Raw genomic sequence first — 19,701 nt, 5'->3', positions numbered from 1 at the left:
ACGCGCTCTCTTTATTCTATACAATGGCTATATTTTCCGGAGAAACCACGGGCTAGTCTCCGGGTTGCAGCCTCTGGTCAGCTTTGGTCCTAGTAGTACTCTAGTGCAGGATACGATCGAGAGAAGAGCATCAATGCATCATAACCAAGGCTTTCAATAACGAGCTGGCGGTTGTTGCCGTCCGGATCTCTCGATGCACGGTGCACAGTGGCGGGGGCAGGAATGCAGGATTCGACCGAGCCCGGGGTCCACGGCTCAAACCACACATGACACACCAGGAGCACAATGGGCACAAACACACAATTTATCGAGAAATTCTACAGGATGCAGTTCAGATGGTTTCAGATTGCAGTCAATGCAAATGATTCATGATCCGCTAATTCCAGCGATTTCATCTTTGGATCGGCCTACTTAAGTCTCAAGTTAAACAGTGGATGGTTACCTGAGTCTTTGGCCAAAGAACCCTGCATGGCTGCAATGCCATGGGGGTGGCCGCAGGCCCGCTGTCTGAACGCTAGCCCCGATGCTCCCTTCTCACTGCACACCGGACCGGACCGCGGGCAACGGAGAGCGCGGAGTGCTCGGCGGACGGCGGCGCGGAGTGCTCGGCGGACGGCGGCGCGGCCGCACGGGCACTGGTCCCCTCCGCGCGCGGAGTCAGGAAGGGCAGCACCTAGCGGAGGCAGGAGGGCTAATGCAGAACGCCGGCAGCAGGCACGAATTGTCGAGCTGAGCGGCGGAGCCGAGGTCCGACTGTCCGAGCAGAGCAGGCCGGACCGCCGGAGAGCGAAGCACTGAGCAGCGGCGGCGCCACCGTGGAAAGGGTTCGCGTGGTGTCGTGGCCCGTGGACCTGAAGTGGTCGCATGGTGGGCTACTGGGCTTGGGCTGCCTTCTTCTGGGCCGAAAATAGGGAGGTGCGTGGTAATTTTTTAGACCAGAAGAACCGGGGCCATGGCCCATTTTAGCCCAGCTCTGCCTCTCGTGTATACAATCCGGGCGGGTGTCCAGTGTCCTTTGTTTTAGCCCTAATAAAAAAAACATTTCCCAAAAAATACAGGGATCAATTGACCTTTTTTATTTTGGAAAGATCAGAATGCCTGAAAATGAACTGCAGGTGGGAGAGAGGAGTGTCTATGAGTAGCTGTTGATGGATCTGCAGGTGTGTAGTGCTGGGTGCTTCTCTGCTGTTGGGGGAAGGAATAAGGGATTAAGGGGATTGCAAGTTCATAGAAAAAGGTTGAGCAGAGTTCGCACACACTGGTTCTTGTCGTCTAACTCGAGCTGCTGATTTTTTTAAAGCAGAAGTCGCCATTGGCTACAGTGTAGCCGAGCCCTGGTAATCAGAGGATCATCAATAAGAACAGACCAAATAAACAAACAGTCCGCTGAGGTGCTGTACAAAGTGCAAACAATAATGCAGAAACAAACAAAACCACGAAATTTGCTTGGAGGTCTCCAACTCCCATCCCAGACCTATGACTGACAGCTGAAGGAAGGCTGAACGAACTGAACATCTGAAAATAAAGAATGATGTTGTCTACTTTGACATCTGAAAATAAAAATCAACTAGAAAGAATTTATGAATTATTACATTGAAGTCACATCAGAGCGTTCTGTAATAGCTGCAAGTAGTCTTGGCATTGGGAGCATATCAACCTCCTAGAGACCCTCAAGAACCCGGACAACTTCAACCATTGTCGGACGATGAACCTCGTTATCTTGAATGCACCAACATGCAACCTTGCATACCCTTTCAGCCTCTGCTAAATCAAAGTCATCTCGTAACTGTGGGTCCACCAAACTCTGCACATCTCCCTCATGGAGCTTGCTGCTGGCTTGCACTGGGAAATAAACAGCCTGATAACTGTTGCTGGTGTATGCTTCGGATGAGTTCCTTCTTCCTGATATGATTTCCAACAGTACCATACCAAAGCTGTAGACATCAACTTTTGGTGTAATAGCAACTCCGCTGAGCCACTCTGGGGCAAGATACCCTGCGGTGCCTCTAAATGTAGTCAGAACTCGGCTAAAATCCCTTCCTACAATTGCTGCCATCCCAAAGTCTGTAATCTTAGGAAGAAATGATGCATCTAAAAGTATATTTTCTGGCTTAATATCACAATGTATGATGCATTCTCGGCAACTATGATGCAAGTAGGACAGTCCCCTAGCAACTCCTATGGCTATTTGATACCTGGTGCTCCAGCTAAGGATAGTAGAAGCATTGCTCTGAAATAGATCGGCATTAAGAGAACCATTTGACATGTGCTCATACACGAGTAGCCTCTTATCACCTTCACAGCAGAATCCAATAAGTTTGACTAGGTTGATGTGTTGGATCAATCCAATTGAGCTCACCTCGGCCTGAATTGCTTTTCTCCTTGACGGGCACCATCAAGCCTTTTCACAGCTATAGAAGTCCGGTCACTTAACACTCTCTTAAATACAGAACCAAAACCACCTCCTCCCAGCCTTTGTGAGAAGTTTTTAGTAGCATGGCCTAAATCAGTATATCTGAAGGCTATAATTCCACCACCACTACCTTGACTTCCAAGTAATGGCACACCACACCACTTGATTTTTTTGCTCCAAAACATTAGCATGAAAATTAGTAATCCGCAACTAGCAATGCCTGCAGCAATAACAATTCTTGATCTTACTTTGTTGTTTTCCCCCAAACTTTGCATACCTCTGGTAGCAAGGCGAAGGTAAAGATCATTATCAGAAAAATTTTCAATGCCATCAGTTTGACTTAGACTGAACAATTCACCATACCAGATAGAGCATCTGCCACTGCTATAGGAATAAGCAGTGCAAGAGCAATTATTAAGACAAGCTTCTTCACATTCACTCTGAGTTGTAACATCTTCTATGTTATGGGGGTAAGAGGGTAATGTAACATGAGCTATGGTGTGGAACATGTCTGTTGAACTTGTCGTGTTTTTGTAACCTGTTGTGCAGTCTAAGTGAGTATTTCTGACGCATCCTGCAGTTGGATCATCGACTTCCCAATCCTAAGGTGACTTTGGAGAGAAGCCCTCCATACAGCCACAAAATGGATGCGAATTGGCGTTGCAGACTGTGAAAGGTCCACAAGCAGCCAGTAGATTGCACTAATCAGCAGGTTGGGCATATATGGTTTGCCAAGATTGTTCAGCTTGCGACCAAATATTCAGTTTAATCTAACCAAAGATGTCTATTGAGACGAATGTGGAAGATGATTCATCTGATGAGGTGTACATGAAGCACTCCTCTTCATTGTTGTTGACATATGCGGGTTTAAGCGAACATTTATTGATACGTGGATCTAAGCCTAGCAGCCCGTTGAGTACTGATATAAGTGTATATGCCAATTTGCCGGATGACCAAGACCAATACACTACAAAAGGGGGCTTACGACGCTTATGGGACAACATCCCATTGGAGTCTAGTTCAAGGATGTAAGAGCCAAGACCTGGATCAATGAGACTCTTCTTTGATATTAAACGCCGGTTCAAACCGGTGACCTTATTCCGGCCTAACTTGGCACCAGGAAGCCCGACATCTGTTGGGTAGTCAAAGCTCTGCCACAATGAGGTTCCATTCGATGAGCTTTCTGCTATGAGGACAAGGTTTCCATTGTTCATGAGAATAGCGGCAGTAGTAGTGTTTGTGCTAGTTCTTGTTGACTTGTTGACGAAGTGAGTAGTGGACTGTCACACCCGGTTTCTGAACAAAATCGAATGCATCGCATATGTGTGCCAGGATCCGTTCTCACACATATGTTGACATCATCAGTGAATACATCAAAGACAGTGCTCAAAAACGTACATAAACCAATAGGAACTTTATTACACTCAGCGTGATAGACACGAAGGTCTTTAATCGTTCACCGATAACTTAACACGCGCACACACACTTTGCGCAGCTTCTCCACAGGCTTGACTAGTGAACGCCTGCCTCGAACTCCTCGAAGTCGTCGAAGAACTCCACATCGTCACAAGCTTCTGAACAGCGTTTGGGCAAAGGTGAGTACACTTATGGTTGGTACTTAGCAAGTGGGGGAAACATGCAAGGCTCACGAGGAATGGCTCAAGGCTTTAAGCGATTAGCATTTTAGTTGGTCAAATTTTATTTAGCAGCACCTAATTACTAGATGTAGGTTTATACCAACCCAATTAAGCATATAACATTAACATTAACCCAAAGGTAAAGGTAACACAGTTTAATCTCATCTTTAAGTTCAATTATCATGTGAGGGTCCAAGCCGCTCTTAACCGTGAGCACGGCTGATATATCAGTTTTCACTCTGCAGAGGTTGTACACTTTACCCACAACTCGTGGTCCCCCGTGTCGCCCGGGTTTGCAAAGCCCTTAAACACTTCCTTTGGTGAGTGGCTAGGGGGGTCCACTACGAAGCCTTTACAAAGACACGCAGGTAACTGGTAGCCCGCTAGAGTTTCAGTAGCGATGCGGACCACAACCCGTTAATGAGATAGCACCTTAGCGAAGGCTACTGCTCCGGATCGTGCACCCAACACCTTCCCCCTCCTTGCCCTTTCGGTAAAGCCACCAGCTAACCACATGCCTAATTATTCGGCTAAGATCAGGGCCATGTGATGTTGTGGTTGTACTGTTTTCTTGGGTGGTTCTCCATGTTCCGATTAAAACAAGTGTTCTTGCAATTAAACATGTATAGCAACATAAATAAAACATGATTAACATTCTTCTCATTATTAAGACATTACCAGCCCAAATTAAGCGACTAGCAAGTCTACCCAACATGATTAAACAGGTTTTCAAGGAATAAGGATTAAAACTAGGTAAGTCCTTAATAGGCATTCCCGTCAAATTTATGCACATACAAGAAATAAATAAAGTGTTTAATCATGATATTATTGGGACAAAAAGAACATGCAGGGGGAGAATACCACTTGCCTTCCTCGGCAAACTGGGAGTACTCTTCTTCGAACGGTGGCTGCTCCTGAACTTGCTCCTCCGCGAACGTCACATCGTCTACACGATCACACAAGGCAAGCAAATAAAGAATGAGTAAAACAGTACAACAAACATATGCAAAGGCTTACAACAAACTCCTAAAACTAACGTTCATGCAGAGACGATAGCGTGAGCGCGAGAATCGTTGAAATCGGATTTAAAACGATGAAGATATGAGATAAACAAGTTTCAGGGGCTAAAACAGAATTAACTATATACTTCAGGGGCTAGCAAGGAAGTTTAGAAAGATATACTGAACAGAACATGTAATTACAGAAAAGAACAAGGTTACATGTGCAAGATTACATGGCTCGGGTTAAAAAGAAAGAATACAGGAACTTCAGGGGCTTCTCTGGAAGAGTGGCAAGACACAAGGAATAAAAACAAAAATAAACAGAGACTCCAGGGGCTAGAACGCGAAAACTCCATCTTCTTCCTCCTTTTACCAGAGGCACGGCACAGCCATTTAATCTTGATTTTTAACCATTTAAATAGTTGTATCCTGATTTTTAACTTAAACATTTTAGGCAAATTTCATTTAATGGAAATGGATTTTTAATAGTCATGTTCTGATGTTTATATCTTCTCAGATCTGATAATTTTTTATTTGGTATAGTTGTATCCCTCGACTGCATATTGGCATGAAACTTTCAGCAATCAAATTTCTGGATCCTATTCAGATAGAGGCAATCTCTCGGAAGTGTAACATTGATGAGGGTTTGATTGTTCAAGATGTACAAGTTCTTATTCTGTGGAACATGTCCCTTTGCTGTAATGTTTTTTTACTGGTGCACATTATCAAAGTAATTTATTGCCAAAGTGAACCACAGGTGTCTGATGGGTCAAGTGCCGAGAGGCAAGGAATCAGGACTGGTGATATCCTTCAATGTTGGAATGGAGTGTATATTTCTACCACAGTTGAGGTAGGTGAAGTAACAATTTATTATGTTCCCTTTAAGTGAACAGAAAGAATAACCACGAGCCACTAATAAAGCAGACATAAAAGGGACAAAAAAGCGAAGATATTAGCAATTGTAAATATTGATGAAGATGTTTATTTGGTGGTGGATAGAAATTATGTTTCACGCATCTGCAATTCTTGTTGCTGTTGTCAGTTGGAGAACCTCCTATTGAAAATAGGCGAGGAGCATTTGGACAAAGGAAACAAGATAGATTCCAATGTGGAAGTTGAAGTAAGTTTAGTTAAAACAAGTCATTTGTTTTAATTGTGATTTAGTCTGCTATTTGTTACAAAATATTTCTTTGAGCAAGGATGTCACACAGAGGCTCAAACATCCAACTGTAAGACTAGTAGGAGTATCTGCATGATTAAAAACTAAAAACATTCAGAATTTGTCCCTATTTATTTATCTGTATTTACACACCTTTTTTGAATGGGGAGACCATAGAGAGGCCTGAATAACATTAATTTATATTTTCAAGGTAAACTAGGCAGTTATCACATGAATGAAAACTAAAAAGGTTTAGACTTTATAGTATATTGCAGAATTTTTTATGTTGCTCTTCTACCTTGTGAATAACAAGGATTTCACATACTACTTCCATACTATATTAAGTGGTGTTTTACTTTCGAAAATTCTGCTGTTTCTAAGTGTTCCAAGTAGATTGATGAATATCTTCATAAAATGAGCTTCATGGAACCCTCTGTCTCTTTTATCTACCTAAGACTGAAATATTGATAATTGCTATTAAGAAATATATTATTTTAACTTGCAGGTTGGTATATTTCAAACACACAATGGTTTGGGTTGCACTAAAAAGCTTGCAGTAAAAGTATCTCATGACAGAGAAGTGTTTTCAAGGGGTATGCATTTTTAAAGTTTACAGATTATGCATTTACGTTTGTGGTTGGGGTTGATACAACTATAGGACTTTGCCAAGCATTTATTTGCAGAAGTTGCATGTTGTGTGAAAATGTTACTTGCAGATACTTATTTGTTTCCTGTCATTAACAATGGTGTACTTATTTGTTTCCCTTCATTAACAATGGTGTTTCTATTCTATAGGAACATATCCTGTCTTTGATGGAATGTCTAATGATTATGTGTGTGAAGGTAAGTTAACTTCATTGTTTGCTTTTAGCTGCTACTAAACATCAATAAATGAAATAAAGACAGGTCAAATATGTTAAAGTCAATAGCTGTTTTTTACAGCTTAAACAAATATTTTTTATCTACAAGGAATAAGCAATGCTTTTAAATTGCAGCTTAATTCTTTCTTTTTGATGATGATTTTTATGTAAAAATAATAATTGTAGTGATGCAAGATGTGCAAATAAATTAGTTTGGTATAAATACTTGTACAGTTTATAAATTTTTTGAAGCTAATTATCCCATCAAGAAACAAAGTGACTGCAAAAACAAATTGTCAATCTAGCACTTCTCAAGTTTGATCTCTTAGATGGATAGTTTTTAAGTTTTGCTACTGCTGGTTTGAAGATTTAAGCAAATTTTGCTGGTTTAAAGTGTTAATCAAAATATGCTGGTTTGAAGCTTTAAGCTCTTAGATGGATGTGTGTTTACTGAACTAGATTCAATGGCGTGGTTGATCTGCAAATTTTCTGGCAGTTTGTATGTTTAACAGATATAAGTAGAATATATAGGGGATGATCTGCAATAGCATTTTCTAATGCTTGTTTCATAGTTCATCAATTTATATTAAATTTGGCAACAAACTTCTGAAATGGAGGAAATAAAAACCTAAGTATTCTAGGAAAGCCTTGAGGTAGTGTCATCTTTAGCTGACCACAACTTGCTTGGATTAAACGTTTGTTGTAGTTGTATCATTTAGTTAGAGCTGCATAGAGTGCAGCACCTAACTACTTTGGAAAGGAATGTGTGCGCTTATCATGTGAATAGTATTATTTTGTAAATGCGTCAGTAGCTGGCAATGAATTGTTTTTGTATACAGAGGAAGGAGGCACTTCATGTTAGAGGGGATGTTCATGTTTGCGATGACTGAATGGTGGCCTTTTTCTGAGTATGTAAGGACTGTTATGCTAGTAATCTATCATTCTATCCCTTTATGTGTCTATTGTGACCCAGCAATAATGATCTTTTTTTTACTGCCAGGAGACAATCTCGGGCAACATGGAGAACAAAGACAATGACTATGTAAATGTTTTGTCGTTTGCTTGAATGGAGAAGATTGTAGAACATAACGTATCGACAAATGTAGATTGTTCCTTCTCTAGGAAAAAGCTACCTCAACTCATAAAATATTAGGGTTAGGTATCGTAGTACTTCCTGCATATGACTTGTTCAAAACCTCTAGGAATTGTTGCAAGGAAGATATATGTAAAACTTTTAGTTTTTCCTTGCTGTTGTTGACTGCGTACGGTTGCAACTTGCAATGCTCTAACGTGACTTGGTATTGTTTGTCACGCTAGTGCTATGAGTGTGTTTTACGGGGTCGCGTCTGTCTTGCTTTTTCTCGCTACTGTTTTACTCGGAACGATTAGTTATTCACTTGCGCATGTAGTCCATACTAGGCATTGGTAGAGTGAGGTGTGCTTCGTTGTTTTCGTTATAAGTTGCAGTGGTGCTCTAGTTCCCAAATATCTCCTTAATCGCCCTCGCTCGGCTGGAGAGAAAATCTGTCGAAAACTGTTTATGCTGCACTAGTTGAACTCTGATGTTGCAAGCATTATTATATCATGTCAGTCCATTCACTCTGTCTACAGAGGTGCTGTGCTAGGAATCCCCCGAAGAAAGGTGAGCAAGTGAAGCGAACGATGCGTCCAGATACCCAAAGGTGCTGTGTTGGGAAGAATGAACCATACTGCGGAGCCTGGACGATGCACTCCCAAGTTCAACACTCAACTTTGGTAGTAGCTCCTCCTAAATATCTCGCCGGACGTCACGCGCCACGTACTCATTGTTTTTTTTTTGATAAAACTAGGAAGCAGTCGACGACAACGTTCCTAGTAATCCTTGGGATGTAAGCCGTTCTGGTATAATGTTTGTGCGGAAATGGCGCCTTCTGTACGTACAAGACTGTACTGATCAAGAGCGGATCACCAAGACTTACGATTGGCGGTGTAAAATCGAGAAAACAACAAGAAACCCCTGTTCTATCAACCAACCAACCATCATGCATTTCCGATGTATCAACAACCCCCTCAATTACGTACGTGTACGTAGCAGACGTTGCCACTCTCGATGTCTTCCCAAACTCACACCGGCGGTCACCATGCGAAATCAGCACACGACCGCGTCTCTTATGCTTTGTCAGATGTGCATCGATCGTTTGCCGTTCATCTGCGTTGCACGAATATCAAAACAATGTTGCCCCTCCTCTCTCGTTACGTTGTGCCTTGACTCTAACCTAACCCCATCCAACTGAACCCAAAACTCGCACGAGAAGATATGAATATATACGGTGTCATTTCTCAAGAAGAAAATGACGAACACCAATTAGATTACTTGGAACGCACGGAAGAGGTCGTTGTTTCGCGAAACAGTCGCCTCATGAGCTAGATTTAAAACCACGAGACAACTTCCCCATCATTATATGAATCGTGGTTGCCATGCAACTCATAATATTTCTTATTTTCACAAATTAAGGAAATAAAATTACTACGAGACAACCTAATAAAAAGACAATATATTATGCAAATTATTTTTTAAGTTGTCTCAACATTACATCTTGTAGCTATTTATATACCGCGTCCTGTTCCCGTTTAGAGATTGGGGAATCTAGTCATCTTGTAGCCTGAGCTATTATGTTAGTTTCTGTGTCAGTAATCGGTGAAAATGTGACGGTTTGCGAGCGGTGTCAGGTTAGTACCTATCCACCGTTGGTTTAGCATTCAAGTAATCCTTGTATAGGTGGGCATTTAGACTTAATTATCCTAGGATTAGCTTTATAGCTGTCATTAACACCTATGCCTGCGTGCAGATCATGGACGGAGGTTCACTCTTAGCCTGTCCAGTGAGACATCACCTCATTTATGTAATCCTCAACTATATAACCCTTTAGGCACTATGGGCTTATTTATTTGAGCTGCAGCTTTCGGCGCTAGCTCCAACAGGGACTCCAGCATGGAGAGCTGCCACATACTCCCCAGATCCATTCAACAGCAGCGCACCAGAGGAACCCTTTTCTGATGTGATGTTCACCTCGGCAAGCCTCATACTGTAGCCAAAAGGATTTCCAACAGACACAGAGCTGATCAATCGCCCTGGGTGCGATGCCTCCCCACTTACTGATGTCCGATGCCGATTTGGTGGCCAAGACAGCATAGCAACCCTTTGAAGCGGACCTGGAGGATTTGGGGCAATAGAAAGTATGCGGTGACTTTGGTTGCAGTAGTTTGCAAACTGTCCTCTCGGTACAGATAGAAGAATCAGATCCTTTGCACAACTTATTTGAGCCACACGTGCTTTACAGTAGATTCTCGCCAAGTCTTCCCTCATCTTGAACCTTTGCTCACGATGGTCACACAAAATCCTTGCTTCAAAGAGTTATTCAACTTGCTTAGCTGTGATTGGACGAGTAGCATTGAAAGCAGGACCATAACGTGGGCACATGTCAGTATCCAAATGTGTCTGTTGGCATCTTTTATAATGGAACCAGTTGAATAGTGACTTTCTTGACTTTCCTTCTCCCTTTCAAGGATTCTCTCTGTATCAGCACTGTGAATTTTATGGATTGCATTCCACCTTGGAAAAACCAATTGCTGCTGGTGAAATTGAGCAATTGTATCAGACTTTTGTGATAATCTTTTATGCAATGTTATGCGCACCCTTAGTGCCTAGTGATCAATCTTTTTTTCCTAACAGATAACTAAGTGTCTTCATGTTGTCTTTCGGGTGGCAAGAGGTCAAATGATGCATTATTGCAATGAACCTCACAAATCGGTGATTTTTTAGTAGCAGATCTGCTAAGGCATTGAGGCATGTTGTTATGTTATCTTGGCCTTTATCTTGACATCGGACTACTGTTCATGGTCATATCTCACACCGTGGTAGAACCATCCCTAATATATCTAGAGACAATCCCTATGGTTTCACAATGAGATTGACTGAAGTTGACATTACATCAGAGTCTGAAAGTTTAGGAGCTCCGTGTTTTGATGGATGGGGCGATAGTGTTTGTTTCGAAATCAGCACCCCGAACTTGACACCGACTTCCTACAAGTAGCACCAAAGTAGTATTCTACCACTTCTTTTGTAGACCCTTACCCACACTACTTCGAGAAGGCCTTCCCACTGACATCAATGTGGGAGACTAACTCTTTACAAGGAAACTTAAATCTTTATTCACTACTCAATTTGATACAAGACTCACTTGCACACTCTTTTTGTGACTATCCTACCATGACACCACTATACTACATGACTACCTTGCAATCTCCTACTTGAAACTCTTATGTCATAGTATGGCTAGGAGGGAGGGAAGCACCTCTATTTATAGATGCTCATGATCATTGTGATGTTGCCATATGACAACTTCCATACTCTTCCATACAAAATATCCTAATTCTAGAACCCTCATCATCCTTATCTAGTTTTCTTATATTTTTACCATGCTAAAATATCTAGTTATAGAGTATTCTACACTTCACCATGAAGTATGGCAACTATGAATCATGTATTCTCTCTTATTTTTTAAATCTTCTTAGCTTGCCGTAACCTTATCCTTATACATGATAAAATTAACCTCTTGACATCTCCACAATCTTCTAGAGTATTCCAAATACACATTGCATGTTTCAACAGTATTGGAGTGCTACATGGTGGCGATGGGCGCTTCTCATACTTTATTCCTCTGAATGTGGTTAGACAAACTTGGGCACAGTGGGGTAAGTACCAACGCATCCCGTTGCTTTATTTCGTTACATTTAAAAAGGGCTGTAAATGTTTCTAACATTGATTTTGTTGTATTTGCAGGCTTTGGCATGTATGCTGATGAATGATTCTGAAGCCTTCCGAAGGCTTTGCTCCAGAACTACCTCTTTCAGTTGCTCCAGAACTACATGCAGCATTTATCTTTCCACCAACTCTGTAACAAGTCCGGTTACCTGCAGTATGTGTGCTTGGGGTCCAGTGTAACCTTGAGCTGAGCAGTAGTTTTCACTTTTCACTGTTCTTGTGGCTATTTATATACCGCGCCCTGTTCCCGTATGGGGGAATCTGGTCATCTTGTAGCCTGAGCTATTGTGTTAGTTTCTGTTCTTGTCAGTAATCGGTGAAATTGAGTGTGGATGTCGATGCCACTAACTAGCTGCTGACTGTGCATCCCATCCTGCTTAACGATGGTCAAAATTTAAACAAGGTGTTGGCAATGGTTTTGGTTGAGCTAAGTTTCAGAAATTCCTACTCATTCACCACGAACAGATATCCGAAATGACATTCCGAGACAGTACGCACGCTTGACTGGTGTCCCTGCTTAGGACTAGGTGTTCTCCTTCCGCTGGTAAGACCGCATTTCACGGGCACAAGGTCACATTCACGCGAGATACGCGCCTGAAAGTCTGTTAGTTCGTCCTGTGTCGTTGCATACATGAGCAGAGCACTACTAAGTAATGGCAGTATAGCATAGTCCAAGAGCAGCAGAGCACACTTGCGCTAATTTCCGAACACGCTTAGATTTGTTGCCTGCTCGACCACACCCTTGCAGCACCCCTCCTCATCAAACAGGCTCTAATGATGTGGGACTTGCTGGTGGCATATGTCGATCTGCATCCAGCAGCCACATATTCATTAAGTAGAGTGCACACGCATACTCATCCTAGCTTGATTGCAGGTAAAAGAGAAACCACTTCCAAGTTTGTCTGATAAGATTTTACACCTGATTTAGTTTCCCCAGCTTGTCACCAACAGATTTGTCACCTGCATCACTACATTGGACTTCGACCGCCAGTCAAGACGCGAGTACAGCCGAATGTATACATTTCATCAAACAACACTCCTTTAACACACTTTCATAGCAGTTTCAGTTATAAGCGCCAGGTAAACGCATGATCTGAAGCGCAAGGGGAAAAAAAAAGGAAGGCTACAAAACATGAACACCAACATTACAAATTTACAGATGAGCAAGACTCCACGTTCTGCACAGGGCAAATGCGTTTGCGGTACATTTACAGTGGTCTAGAGCTGGAGAGGCTAGGGGATGAGCAAGCATTCATTGTTTGGCCTGACATATTTACACTGGTCTTGAGTGGGGAGACTGGTGAAGCAGGAGCATAATTTAGCTGAAAATAAAATATCTGCACCACCCATGTTCTCCTTAGCCACGGGGACGCTTGGGTACATGTACAAACCGGTCACGGACTGTGTCCTTCAACCACCTCGACGAGCGGGTCTGCCTGACTCGGTCCGTGAAGAGGCGGTGCCTGTGCAAACATCACCAGAGAAAGAATGTTAATCCACGGAGGAACAGTAATGGAGAGAATGCCTGGTTCAATGGTTGAAAAAAGCTTAAGGTTCGCTCACCTCTCGTACTCCAGCTTCTGAATGACTATACCGTTTAGTAGAAGCTCCGTGCTGAAAATGATGGCACCTATTTGGTACTCGTGTATGTTAGCTGACTGCCCAGATTCTCAGAAGGAAATATTATGCAAAGTATGGTGTAAGTAGTTCTTACCTTTCTCAAGCAGCGGTGCGCAAGTTTGGTAGTCTTCTTCACATGAGATAACCAGTAGGTCATCAGGTACATCGTTTTCCTTCATTATAGATCGCCCTACCCTCTCTAGTGGCTGTAAAAACAAAAACAAAAGTTATGCAAAATCCTATTTAATTTGCCACGTTTGAGAACAGCGTACAGGTCTGCCAAGGGCATAATACAAGCTTTCACATCCCAACTAGGTTCAGACTTCACACACATGGATGGATGATTGCATAAATTTGTCCCTTTGAAAAGTGTAAACATGGGAGGGTTCTTTTCCCCCGAAGACTACGCAGGATGGCAGGAGAGTTGTGTATCTTTTTCATTATAAGAAGGAAAATAGGTAAAGTTTACAAAACCAGCAGTCTGCATATTACATGGAATTAATCATTTTGGGTGGTGTTGAAAAGGCATTAGTCAAAATTGAACCAAACCAAGCACTTTGATATTTTAACCAGTAAGGATCCCCCTACTGTTTCCTACAAAAATGAATATTATACATCCTAGCTTACAAATCATACAGCAACATGTAATTTAAACACGAAGAAAAGCTTAGAGTATTTTGGGAAATAAAATATAGCTAACCTGTCCTGATGATGCTTTAACCAAGCTAGTCACCACTACTTGACTTGGTTTCACATTCGATGTTACAAAGACTCTTTTTCCCTGCACAAATGATTTTTCAGTTGAAAAAACAATTTTTTTATCTAGGACAGGCAGAGATGAAATAGAATTACAATATCCACTGTACCAGCAGAAGAGGATGCTTGACAGCTGAGGCCAGTGACATAGGCATGCTGAAACCTAACTCCTTTTCTTTTTTGGCATCCCTCAGAATATACTTCCTCTCATCAATAAAACAGCCTGCTTGTCCACAATTTTCGAGCCACATTGATGTAACTACTGGCTTGCCAAGAGTTATTGCTTCTAACATATTCCTTGTGCGGAAAAAACTATCTGCCACAAAGTGTGTTGCATCGGCCATGGAAAATGCTTCACAAACTCCCAAGCGTGCCAAGATCTGCAACATAGGTCGTCATGAATATACCTCATTCAAAGTGATTGCTATCAGAATGTAAATAGAAGTATAGTTTACCTTTTTCTGACGCTTGATCACATCGTCATCCAAATGATGGCTGAATAAAATACTAACAGTAGCCATATCCATCCTTCTTCTGGAATCATTTCTCTGCTGATTTGATAGCGCACTTTCAGGATCTAGCTTCAGTAATTCTCTTGCAACAGAAGACTTTGACAAGCTTCTATTTGAGCCTGTTGATGGATTCACAGGACTGAAAGTGGGTGACAGCTCCTTAACAACTTTTGAAGGCGTTCTGATGACACTATTCTGAACTTGAGCATTGCTTTTTGGTGATTTGCTTGTATCCTCAACATGGGAGGATTCCTTCAGTCTCTGTGCAGAGCTACTGAGATCAGAAGTTTTCCCATCATCTCTTACAGAAGAATTAAGTATAGGAGAAGCTATAATACTGGACAGGATAGAAGCTGATCTTCCATTGGAAGGTTCCCTCTTTGCATACTTTAGTAAATCAGAAACACTTCTTACAAAAATTCGCCTTTTCTTGGATGGTCTTGCCACTTCTGCGGGTATTTCATGTTTTGCGGCAGTGGTAGGCTTTGACCGCACCATTGCTGTAGGTGTTCTTCGCTGTTTGGGGTGTGATGGGGAACCTCTGCATGGAACATCAGTTGTTGGCTCAACTCGGCAAGCTACAAGGTTTTGAACATTATTTACACCGGTACGTTGTGTGCTACCATTCCTAGACTGCTGAAGATCCTGATCATCATTTGCACAAGTATGTTCTGCACTTTCTTTTTCAAAATGACTCGAACCAGATTCAGTTGTTTTCTCACTAATCAAAGGTTTCTCCGGATTATTCTTAATATGTTTTTTTTGCACTTCCCCAACAGTGGAGCCATCACCTGTCAATTTCTTGCCTCTCTTCAACTGCTTATTAGAACATAAGTCGGTAAATTCAGAAGGGTCATTCCTACCACAATGCCTAGTGCGGTGAGCAACAGGTGTACCACAGTACTTGTTTTCATCGATAAATTTCTTTGAAACTTTGCTCTTCAATGGTACAGACTTCGTCTGCTTATGTTTTATTTTCACTATACGTTCTGAATTTTCTTGCATCTTTTCTTTCTGAGGGTTGGTGTTGGACGCAGTTACTTTTCTTCTTTTGGAACGTGTTGTGACACCTTGGATGCTGCTAGTTCTCTTTTGAGGAGAATCATTCTTTGAATGACTTTTAGCTATTCTAGACTTCTCAGCTCTAGTATCTCTATCCGACAGAGGTTGACCTTTAGCGGGTGAACATTGTACCAGTGCTTCCATAGCTTCAACAGCCATTTGAGTATCTGGACCAACATCATGCAAAGCTACATCAGCCTTTTCCTGTTCTTCTTCCAAAGGTTTGCCATTTGATAGATCATCCAGGTCCTTGAAAAGGTTTTTCTTAGTCCTGTTTCCAGAAGCCCGCTTACTCTTCACATCACTTTTGAGTAGTCTTGAATCTGACAAAGGAAGAGTTTCAGACCTCCCAGGTAGTTTGAGACTTCTTTTGTTCTTGGATTCCCCTATTTTATTTTCTCCGGGTGAATTTTTTGAGGACATCTTTGCCCTGGTAGAATGGCTCCTTTGTTTTCCTCTGCCAGCTGGTTTCTGCAACAATATGTCTTTGTTTTTACTGAAAAAATCACCTCCTCCATCATCTTCACGGCTATCCACCCACTCAAATATTTCTGCCTTCCCATTGGAACTTCTACCAATGTCAACCTTCTCAGCCAACATTAAAGTCCCTCTCTTAGTTGAAACACGTGGCTTTGCCATTTCCAATTTGTTTGGGGTTGTTTCTTGAGATGATAATCCACCATTAATTGAAATCAACTTATCCACAACATCAAAAGCATTTGCCTGTGACAGATCACCAGGCTCCTGTGATCCAATATAACTTAATCCAGCAAGACATCTGATGTTGCTTTCACCATCCTCAGCTGTCGTGTCAGCAAAAAGCTTTTTTGCTGTTGAACACTTGTCTCTGCTCTTAGTTCCATCTTTATCATGGTTCTGTACATAACCACGGGAGTCATTATCAATCCCACCAAAGGAGGTGCTAAACGAAGTAGATTCATCTAAAATTTTTGGCAGGGGATGTATTGCACTGGATGAGAACTTTTGTTTCCCTTGCTGCATACCATTCACAGACATTGTGCCCCGAGCTTCAGAAATTCCACATGTCCGTACAGATGCAACACGAACAGAAGGCAATTTCATCTGGATGTGACCTAGATGTCGACAAATGATGGCATTAGGATAATTTTAAGTTACAGTAAATTCCAGATTAAGTTTAGGAAGCAAAGCATTTTGTAGAAACAAGGGTAGTATAAAATAAGAATCATGTGCAATTCTTCATGATGTTAAAACTGGAGATCCAAAACATTTTTGCCATTTGAGAATATTGTTTCCCTTTACTTGCCTTTGAGTAAAAAATAAAGCATTGGTAACTAAAATTGCCCCCGCGGTGAATATGTAAAGCTCAACCACTCTATCAGGGAAAACAGAGACCAAAATGTAATAAAATCTCAACAAAGCACCTGTACCTCTAATGCATACATAAGAGAGTACACATTGTGATTGTCCAGTGTTCAACTAAACATACTTCTGTTATCGGACGAAACCATGACAGATAAGTTCTGATTCTAAAATAAGAGACAGAACAAACAGTCTGGAGACTGCTCGACAACTTGATAGCTTTACGCATCTCTCAATGTAAGAACTATAAAAGCTACAGGGCACTTCCTGTAAGAATTACCTTGTACATTTTATAGAATGATCCTAATGAATTGTTACACTTAGAACAGATACATATTGTTATATTATCTGACAAGGGTAGGAATAATAGCACAGTAAGTAGCTGGTAACTAACCTGAACCCGTGTCACCCTCCTCATCTGTTGAAGCATCAGATTCTACCAAATTCTCATCGCCACCAAGCTTCTCAACCCCCCCATTTAACCCCTCAATATTTCCTTCCATTCCCAACTCCACATCCATTTTATCCATTCCTGACTTTGCATCCCTCTCATCACCAGACAAGCTCTCATCATCACTCAGTACTTGAGTTCTGTCACTCAACTCATCATCACCTATCTCTTCATCAGAGTCTTCAACCAACTGGGTCTTGCCCCACTCATCGACACTCAGTTCATCACCGCCATTTACTCCATCCTCCTCTTCTTCCTCCTCAGAATCCTCAACCAACTGGGTCTCAACCATGCCACCAACACCATTGTTCACTCCATCCACCTCACATTCTTGAATCAACTGGGTCCTAGTCCAATTACCGGCATTATCCTCTGCGCCACCACCATCATCCCCATTTTCCACCTCCAGCTGCGTCTTCACTTGGTCACCATCATCACAATCATCCTCCTCGCCACTCTCCACCAACTGTGTCTCGCCCCAATCGCCAGCCACATCCTCCTCTTCCTCCTCCTCCTCATCCACCCCATCTACTAGCTGGGTCTCAGCCTCGTCCACGGGCTGCGTTTCGTCATACAGATCACCATCATCGCCCCCGCTCTGTGTCGCATCGCTGTCGCTGTCGCTCGCCGGAGAACCTAACCGCAAGGCACATCCAATAACCAAATCAACACCTTGACGCCAACCGGTCGAACAAACAGAAGCAATGAACAAACAAGGCGCGCTCACCAAACGGAGGCGTCCCGCCGTCCAGCACTTGGGTATCCCCGCCGCCGCCGCCGCCATTGCCGGCCGTGCCGCCCATCGCAGCAGGGGAAGGGGCGGCCTTCATACGGGAGATGCGTATTCAACCGAACCCCCAGAATATTCGCACGAAGAACCGCGCCAACACCTCGGCAAGATTGTATCTTGCGCGCCGAGGGGGAAGAACCCAATCGAACCGCCAATGTATTGGCAAGATTATATTGGATTAACAGGGAACCACCGCGCAGGCGCGCAAATCGACAACGAGATCGACGGAGCGAGAAAAGAAAAAAATTGGAACAAAAAAACAAAACTGACACCAAAACAACCCGTCCGGAAACAGTGAAGCCCGGGGCAAGGGGGATAGGGGCAGGGCGGTGCCTATCGCCGGACCCCGGTGGGGGAAAAGGGCCTGATTTGTTTGTGGGCGAGTTCGCTGGCGGCGAGGGCGGCGTCGGTGCGGTGCGCGTGGCGGATCGTGGCGGCGGGAAAAGAGGAGTTGGGGGAGCGGAGAGCGCGCGCGGGGATAGGAACAGAAAGGGGAAAAAACCCAAACCCTGGAGCAGTGGAGCGTCCCTTGCGCTCGCCGGTTCGAGTTTTTCGAGGGAAAAAACCGGCCGGTTCGGGTGGGTTCGCGGGACCGTCTTGGAAGCGAATCAGGGCGCGCCAGGTTTTCCATAATCCGTAGTCGCGTTCGGTTTCTGATTCGAATTTCGGTCACTCAACGGTATGTTATGCCATTTTTTATTTGAATGACAAACGGGTGTTCCGCTTGGTTTGGCTAGCCAAAACTTACCGTTTGGATTCGCAAAACGAAATAGAAAAATAGTGGAATTCCATTCCAAATGAATAGATTTTGTTTGCCAAATACTCTCCGAGGAATAAAGGAATTACGGGGGAGTAAATCACGACTTGGTCTCGGTGAAAAAAAAATATCTTCTTTTCTCAGATTTATATTTATACTATTAAAAACATGACCCTTAGTAGAGAAATTTAGTGATGAATTAATCTAAGTGTTGCTATGTTATAAAGAACGAGAAGGGAAATGTGAAGGAGTTAGACAAGTATACATTTAGCCTTTTAAAAAATGTTCAGTTTTCTACTTATAATTATTCAAAAATAGTAATTTTTCAATCAAAAGTTGTGCGCGAACTGTCCTCTTGTGTCGAAGTCATGGATTCAGCGTTTTTCAGTTAATTTATTTTTTTCAGTGGTAAGGGACATGACCATTAACAATGAGACGCCATCATGTTGCGATTATGCATTATAGTGCCACTTGCTGCATAAACTTTCCAAAATTGCGTTCCTTTTGGCAACGAAAAATTCCACCGTGAAACATTTGG

The 19,701-nt window shown here is 42.5% G+C and overlaps 1 protein-coding gene and 1 pseudogene across 1 annotated transcript; both read right to left on the bottom strand.

Annotated features, from left to right (window-relative positions):
* Positions 1-1,287: 1,287 nt before the first annotated feature.
* On the bottom strand, positions 1,288-3,034 carry LOC117850055 (G-type lectin S-receptor-like serine/threonine-protein kinase At2g19130; annotated as a pseudogene).
* Positions 3,035-12,877: 9,843 nt separating this feature from the next.
* Positions 12,878-18,896, bottom strand: LOC117849768 (uncharacterized). The gene is made up of 8 exons (XM_034731435.2): positions 18,344-18,896; positions 17,560-18,252; positions 14,706-16,918; positions 14,361-14,630; positions 14,195-14,275; positions 13,589-13,700; positions 13,438-13,504; positions 12,878-13,337 (listed from the first exon to the last, which is right to left on the bottom strand). Exons 1-8 carry the CDS (start codon positions 18,444-18,446, stop codon positions 13,232-13,234), a joined length of 3,645 nt encoding a protein of 1,214 aa, XP_034587326.1. The 5' UTR covers positions 18,447-18,896; the 3' UTR covers positions 12,878-13,231.
* Positions 18,897-19,701: the final 805 nt, after the last annotated feature.

The sequence above is a fragment of the Setaria viridis genome, chromosome 3 (assembly GCF_005286985.2).
Source record: "Setaria viridis chromosome 3, Setaria_viridis_v4.0, whole genome shotgun sequence".
NCBI lineage: Eukaryota > Viridiplantae > Streptophyta > Magnoliopsida > Poales > Poaceae > Setaria > Setaria viridis.
The sequence above is the reverse complement of the archived record's forward strand: the minus strand, read 5'-3'. Positions and strand labels throughout refer to the sequence as shown.

Coding starts and splice junctions, on each gene's coding strand:
- LOC117849768 (XM_034731435.2), bottom strand. CDS start 18,446: ATGAAGGCCGCCCCTTCCCCTGCTGCGATGGGCGGCACGGCCGGCAAT. Junction 18,253..18,343: donor CGGCGGGACGCCTCCGTTTG/GTGAGCGCGCCT, acceptor CCTTGCGGTTAG/GTTCTCCGGCGAGCGACAGC. Junction 13,505..13,588: donor CGCACCGCTGCTTGAGAAAG/GTAAGAACTACT, acceptor AGTACCAAATAG/GTGCCATCATTTTCAGCACG.